Here is a 7,948-nt window from a genome sequence, read left to right as displayed (position 1 = left end):
GCACCTCCTGTCGTGTGCGCCCCCTCCCTGCCTCACGCCATGGCCACCCTCTCCTCCACCGACTCTTCCATGTCCGATGATGCCACAACCTCTGCTGATGGCTCTGTGCCACCGTCTAGCATGCCTCCTCCTGGCTCCGGTGGTGGTGCCCGTGTGCCACCCCCCGGCCCCCCTCCTAGCACCGATAGTGGCGCGCCCCCTGGTGGCGGTTCGCATCTTATTCATGCTCCGCCACCCGTCATCCAGCCCTACTCCACCGTCTCCATCAGGTCTCACGTTCCCATGATGTTGACGATGCAGTCCTCCGCCTACACCAAGTGGGTGTCTTTCTTCAAGTCCATGTGCAGCAAGTTCGGCCTCAAGTCACACATCGATAGCATGGTGGCGCCCCGTCCCCAGGACCCCGACCTGGGATCAAGCGGATTGCACCGTCCGCTCCTAGTTCTTTGGCTTCGTCGATGACTCCGTCCTTGACCTCGCCATGATCGACAATGATCAGACCCCTCGAGATCTTTGGCTCACCAACGAGGGCCTCTTCCATGCCAACAAGCAGTCCCGGGCGACCTTCCTCAGCCACAACTTCCACTCCATGACACAGGGCGACCCCTCCATCACCGAGTACTGCAGCTGCATGAAGACCCTAACCGACGCCCTCCGCAACGTTGGACATCCCGTTCAGGACTCCCAGCTTGTCCTGAACCTCCTCCGCAGCCTCAACCCGCACTTCTCTAGCACCGCCGACGACATCGCCAACTCCACCGCCGGCTTCCCGTCCTTCGCCAAGGCGCGGGACATGCTCTCCCTGAAGGAACTCTGCCTCACCAACAAGGAGAAGATCTCCAACTCCACCTCCCTCCTCGTCGGGAACTCTTTATCATCTTCACCCACCGTTCTGTCCGGACTGGCGGCGGCGGCAGCAACAGTAGCGGCGGCCGTGGCAAGAAGAAGTGGCAGAAGAAGAAGAGCGGTAGTGGCTTCCAAGCGCCCCCGCGGCGGCGGCTTCCACAGTGGTAGGCCCCCACGGCCCACCAGCCCATGGTTCTGCTTCAGTCCGAGGCCTGGCTCCTACGGTGCCTCGGGTTTCCAGCAGGCTGGCGGTCCGGGCGGTGGGGGCTGGCGTGCCAATGCCCCTAGCCTCCATGGCCCCCCTCCGCATGCCCACGCCACCTACGCCCCAGTTCAGGAGCCCCCTCAGGCGCTAACCTGGGACCAGGCGGGCCTGGTTGCCGCCTTGAACTAGATGGTGCTGCAGAACGGCTGCTGGGTCGTTGACTTCTGTGCATCCCGGCCACATGTCATTTTCGGATGGTATTCTTCTTTCGCACCTCCCTCCCTCTCACTCTCATTACTGTAGGTAATGGTCAAACCCTTCCTATCATGTGTCGTGGCAACTCCACCCTCACCACCCCCACCTCCCACTTTCGTGATAACAATGTTCTTGTTGTCCCTTCTTTAATTTCTAATAGAATCTCTGTTCGTCAGTTTACTAAGGACAATAACCGCAGCATAGAGTTTGACACTTTTAGTTTTTCTGTCAAGGATTTTCCGACCAGATGCATGATTTTTCGCTGCACTAGCGTCGGCGATCTTTATACCATACCTCCAAGATCCAGCTTTGCAGCGCCCCACGAAGGCCTCACCATCTCCTCCAGTTTGTGGCATCTCCATCTTGGTCATCCTGGTCCTGCCGCCATCTCTACACTTAGACAGACTTCATCTATTGCCTGTAATAAAGACAGTCACACTCTATTTCATTCATGTCAATTAGGGAAACATGGGCGGTTACTTTTCTCACATTCTAGCTCTCACAGCTCTAGTCCTTTTGAGTTAGTTCACTGTGATGTTTGGACTTCTCTCGTTGCTAGCATTTCTGGTTATCACTACTACCTAGTCATTTTGGATGACTTCTCGCACTTTTGTTGGACGTTTCCTCTAGTTCACAAATCTGAAGTCACCTCACACATCACTGACTTCTGCGCCTATGATCATGCACAATTTAGTCTTCCCATTTGAAGCGTCCAAGCTAACAATAGGACTGAGTTTTTCAATAAGACTCTCACATCTTTTTTAACTTCGCGGGGTATCCACTTACGCCTCTTGTGTCCCTATACTTCTCCCCAAAAATGGGAAAGCCGAGTGTGTCCTACGCACCCTTAATAACGTGACTCGCACCTTGCTCATTCATGCCTCCATGGCCGTCCCATACTAGGCCGAGGCGCTCGCCACCGCCACCTATCTTCCGAACCGGCACTCCTGCTCTACTGTTCAGAATGACATTTCCTACCGCCTCCTCTATTTCCAGCCTCCCGAGTACTTTCAATTATGTGTATTCGGTTGTCTCTGTTACCCTAACCTCTTAGCCACAGCACGCCACAAGCTTGCTCCTCATTCCATAGCATGTGTCTTCTTCGGTTATCCCTCCTCTCACAAGGGGTACCGCTGTGTTGGGGATCGCCCAATAATACGATCACCCTCGAGCTCGCTCGGATCGAGCCATACCACGAGTTCCTGCAGGGTACCAAGCTTTGGGGGTAAGTTCCCGGCTTCGGGTACGCCACAAAGAGCAAGAATCCCAAAGATAGGGTCGAGGCCGAAGGTAAAGAGAGTCCATGATGTTTCCTTAACCTAGTAACCTTTGCCCTATTGTCATTCTGTACAGTAATGAAGCAAGCATGACCGAAGCTGAGCAAGCTCGGGACAAGCGGCTGGGGATGACGTGACACCCGAAGCTCACCACAACCTCCTACCTTGAAGATGAAGGCACCAGAGAAGGCTCGAAGTACAAACAGAAGGTGCACACAAACTCAAGGCAGCTCGGATGGCCGAAGCTGGCCGAGGACCACAAAGATGTGAACGACATGGAAGCGCAATTCACAGAGTCCTGTGAGAGCGGGAATCACGAAGTAGTCGGGTAGCTTGGAAAACGTGACTTACAAGTGACCTAAATGTAAAGAATATACTGAGGATGTAGCAATTGAGCGAGGGTAAATGTGTAAAGAGCAGAGGTGCTCCGGACACTATGAAAGGGAGACCTCACCTTGTTGTAATTTTTTACGTTCTACATTTATTGAAAGGACGGCTCGCGTTCATTTTCGCTCCACCAACCTTGCTGCGTCCTGCCTTCGCAAGAAGCTAGGACCTAACACACTGCCTTGACTTGTCCACTCGTCGAGTCATCATCTCTCGCAATGTTGTCTTTGATGAGTACATTTTCCCCTTCACCTCCCACCCCACTCACCCGTCGCAGCTCGACTCCCTCTTGTCCAACCCCTCCGATGCTCCTGCTCCCACCTCAGTCGCCCCGTCCTCGGACGTCGAGCAGCTGCAACCCTCACCCATTGTTTTGCAGGAACTCACTAACGATGACCCCACCATCTTGGTACGTGGACCGACCGTGTACCTCCTCCATCTGCGGGCGGGACACCGCTCTCTCTTTCACCGGTGAACACTTCGAACGGTCGGGAGAGCGCCCCGATCGCACCGGCGAGCACCCTGACCGTACCGGCGAGCGCCCTGACTGCGCAGGCAAACACCATGACCGCACCAGTGAGCGCTCCAAGCGGTCGGGCGCGCACCCGAATTGCACCGACGAGCGCCCCGACCGCACCGATGAGTGTTCCGCCTGGTCGGGCGAGCGCCCACGGTCCCCCCCTCCCTGTGCCCGTGGCGCCCACAACCCTAGCACCTCCTGCGCCCTCCTCGTCGCCATCTTCCCCTCCACGCCTTCTGTGGCGGAACCGCCCAACTTAAGCTGATTTAAGTGCGCCTAATCGCCGTGGGAACGGCAATTATCCGAAACGTACTTAAAACAGCATAAGTCCGGTAGTCCGTCGAGTGTCCCTGGGACTCCTCGAAGAATCCACGGCGTGTCTCATCACCATACATCAGGATAATATCCGCGATGGGATAATATCAACAAACATTACATTTTTACATACATAATTAAGAGGTACGAGTTATTACAAGACTTAAGTTGAGACCAACTTAGTGATGCAGAGTTAGACAAGCTCTAAGATTAAACATAAACAGTTCAGGAGAAGATGCGTCGATAAACAGTTTTCTAGAGTATTGAGAGACTCAGGTCAACACTCTAGATCTTCGGGGTCTCCTCCTCGGTAGCTTCCTGCGGAGCTTCTGAAAGATAACCACAAGGGGAAAACCCTGAGTACGGGGTACTCAGCAAGTCTTACCCGACTAACCAATATAATAGTTTTTCTTTGGAATGCATGTCAGCCTTTGGGTGTGCTTGGTTGACATGGTTTTTGCCGAAAAAGCTTACTACGAGTGAGGCCTTAGTTTTATCTTTTATTTTAGTTAAGTCATTACCTAACCATTCTAGATGATAACATAAGGAAAACAATCATAACGGTTAAATCATACAGTACTTGGCAACAGGAGATTTTATATCACATGAGTTTATACTACGATGCTCAACAGTGATCAAGTGCATTCATGACCGAGAATTGCGGCGATCCGGATCTAATTACATCCTGCAGGAGAGTACCCTGATCACCAGCATTATACGACTGTCCAGGTCGTACTAATAACCTCTCGATTAGCAAAGTCAATGATTAGGAATACAACTACCCGGACCCAGGGATGCACCCCCACATGGGACCCCACGTCTGGCCCGATCTCCATGTGAGTTTCAGGCTACACCCCTACCAATCTCCAGCACGTCAAGCACGGGTACGAAGCATTCCTGATCATAGAATTTACTAACCTACTGGGCTTTACTGGTCCCATACCCAGTAAGTGATCAGATGTTTATCACTTGATCAGCGGTTAAGACACGAATCGGGCCTTAACCGGATTAGTCTAGCAGACAGAACTACATCTCTAGCTTCTGTCCGTATTCATACTCCCAACTATCCTTCATAGGCAACATGTATGACTTAAGAGTTTTCCTTAAGGTTGGTAAACCAATCATGTAAGCATATAAGCATTTCTAGACTTGGGTAGTTTCTAAGATTTGAACAAGTGGCAAAGATGTCCTTAATTCAAGGCATGATCATACACAAGAATAGGTTTCATTCAACTCCTAGACTTAGTGCATACAATAAACAAATAACCTATAACTAGTCACATGAAATAACGACTCTAAAATAGTTAGGTATAAATGCACCGGGGCTTGCCTTGATCGTTAAAAAGATTAGTAGAAGCTGACGGGTTTGCTTCACAGGGAACAAATTCAAACACTTCGTCGGACTCCAAGGGTCCTTCTGAAAATTCCCAGTAATCCTCTTCTGGTGCTTCTGGATCTACGGCACAATATATGCAGGGGTTAGAATGCAAACTTTTTAAATAACAGACTATACAACTTTCCTTCATGATAAAGTTGCAAGCCAACAAGGACTATACGACTTATCACGATAAAGTTGTAAGTCAACACACAAAAGAAATCTAAAAAGATTAACCTATATTTTTATTTTTCTTATTTAACCCTTCCTATAGCTTTTAATTTTTGATAAAGGTGGTAAATAATTTCTAACTTGAAAATCTAATTTCCTATGGGTAAAGAGTTATTTGTGATTGATAAAGTATTATTCATGTTTTTATACATTTTATAAATATTAAGTATTTATTTAATTACCTTAAAAGGAAGGCATTAAATAAATACCCAAATTTTTATTATTTTCCTAGGGTGTAAAAATTTTAATGCATAAAGGAAAATAAAACAAGCCTAACAAAATTGGTTTCACTAATTTTGGACACTCCTACAAATTTCTGTGATTAAAATGGTGTAAAACGAATTTAAACGGATTAAAATACTAAAGGAAATCTAATTTTTCCCGAAAATTGCCCGGAAAACCTTTCTTACTCACCCCCGCCCTACCCTCTCTCACGAAACACTGGGCCCCACGGCGCGGACCCCACCTTCCTATTCCTTTCTACCCGCCGGCCCTATTCTTCCCCTAACGGGCTTCGCGGGCCGATTTCTCCTTTCTTCTTCACTTCGCAACCCAATAGCGGCCCACTGGCCCGCTCTTTCTTTTTCTTCTTTTCCCGCGGGGCCGGCCTGTTACTGCTCTGGGCCTCCGGCCTCCTCTTCTTTTTCCCGGCCGACTCGCGCGCTAACTCCCTGGGCCTCCGCGACGTGCCGGCCCTTTTCTTTTACAGTCGCTCGCGCGCGCGCGCGTCACTGGGCCTCACGACCGCTGCCCAGCAACCGGCCGCACCGCTTCGGCCTCCTTCTCCTCCCCCCTTCTTTCTGTCGCGCGGGCCCGAGCGCCTGGCTCCTTCTTCTTCCTCCCGCCAAAAGCGTCCGCGACAGGGGGCGGCGCGGCTCGCCGGCCGGCGCCCTCCCGGCGGCGGGACCAGGCGACAACACCAACCTGAGACCTACACGACCTCGTGCGCGGCAACAGCTTCCCCGGAGATGGCCGGAGCCATCCCCTCCACGGCGACGGGCGGCAACACCCACGGCCGGTGGTGACTACTCACGACAACGGCATAACCTACTCAAACGTCTACCCCGACACCATCCTAGGATCCTAAGGACTCGACTACGACTACTCAAGAAGGAAGAGAGACAGCGCAAGGTGGTTCTCACCGTGAGCAGGCGGCGCGACGGCGGCGGACAGAAGCGGCGGCGGTTCAAGGTGTGACGGCGAAGAAGTGGCGGTGGAATTTTGCTCAGCGGCGGTGCTTGACAGAAGAGGTGCTGGCGGCGGTAAAAAGAGCGGCGGTGAAAACGGCGGCGCGGGAGCGGTAGTTATTCAAGCGTTCACCGTGCGCATGGGCGACACCGTGGCCTACCCGTAGGCTTATGTGGTGAGGAGGTGGCCTAGTCGTCGTGCTGGCGAGCTATCGGAAGCGGCGGCGGCGACACGTCCTGGTGCTCAGTCACCGTTCTTCTGGCGCCCGCGATCTTCAGAAGCAATTGATGGTGGATCCGCAATCCGACGGCCTCCTGTGCTTTAACAGAACTTGGAGATAAACTCAAGACCTCCATCTTTTATTTTGGCGTCGGCCGGAGATAAACACCGAATTTGATGGGATTTGGATTTGTTTTCTTAAGTTCTTCTGAATTTCAACCGAAACCTCCATTCAGTTCCGTCAGTCGTCGACAGTGTCATGGAGCTCACTTAATGACTCGATTTCATGATCTAATCCTTCTGCCCTCAGTCCAACTTCACCTCAAACATGCTCTATATTGTCCCAATGTTCCATTTTGCTCATGAACAAGTACCTCTTTTGATCTAAATAGCTCTGAATTCGAGCTCCAAGTCAGTGCCTTGCTGCTGTCCAGACTTAGAAAAAAAATTCAGAGTTTCAGTGAATTTGTGAATTTGTGCTGACTTTGAGCTGGAATTTGACTCCCTTCCTTTTATTGTTCCTGGCCAACAACACATGATTGTTGTAGTCCAAAGTCTATATTTCAACATGGTGTAGTTGTTCTGGTGCACTTAGTTGCCAAATTCTCCGGAAATGAATTTTGAAAACAGACTCTGTGGCTGTTTCTCTGAACTGCTGTTTTCGGACGGTGAACAGTAAACAGCAATCCCTCTTTTTCTTTTTCTTTCTTCAATTCTTTTGTGATAATTGGCACTAATCTGGTTCCAATTTCTTGATCCCTTAAATCTAAATACTCTTACACTTGTGTTCCACATATTTGACAAATTTTTCTGAATTTCAAATTTGAAATTCAAATTTTGGTCAAAATTTGGCCGAATTTGATCTTTTTGCCATTTTTCCTTCCTTTTCTTTTGGATTTCCTTCTGAATTTTTCATGGTCACTATATTATTTCAAATGGCATTTATTACACCTTCTGACTCAGTCTGTGACTGGGGCAATCCAGCAGGTCCACTACCAGGGCATCACAACCTCGATTTCTTCTCCGCCCTCTTCAATTCCAGTGAACTATCGCAGTGCTCTGGCTGACGCCAACTGGCATGCTGCCATGGTTGACGAGTTCCAGGCCCTCATCGACAACGACACCTGGCG

General features: G+C 50.5%; 1 protein-coding gene across 1 annotated transcript; it reads left to right on the top strand.

Annotated features, from left to right (window-relative positions):
* Positions 1-481: 481 nt before the first annotated feature.
* LOC105914897 lies at positions 482-2,720 on the top strand. The gene is made up of 2 exons (XM_012848101.1): positions 482-894; positions 2,660-2,720. Exons 1-2 carry the CDS (start codon positions 482-484, stop codon positions 2,718-2,720), a joined length of 474 nt encoding a protein of 157 aa, XP_012703555.1.
* The last annotated feature ends 5,228 nt before the right edge of the window (positions 2,721-7,948 follow it).

This window comes from Setaria italica, chromosome VIII (genome assembly GCF_000263155.2).
Source record: "Setaria italica strain Yugu1 chromosome VIII, Setaria_italica_v2.0, whole genome shotgun sequence".
NCBI lineage: Eukaryota > Viridiplantae > Streptophyta > Magnoliopsida > Poales > Poaceae > Setaria > Setaria italica.
Note: the sequence above shows the minus strand (reverse complement) of the source record. Positions and strands in the feature narration are given on the sequence as shown.

Bases quoted from the DNA above. Each gene is read 5' to 3' on its own strand.
- LOC105914897 (XM_012848101.1), top strand. From the start codon at position 482: ATGATCGACAATGATCAGACCCCTCGAGATCTTTGGCTCACCAACGAG. The intron at 895-2,659 runs GTCCGGACTGGC...CATTCTGTACAG, and splicing joins TCATCTTCACCCACCGTTCT to TAATGAAGCAAGCATGACCG.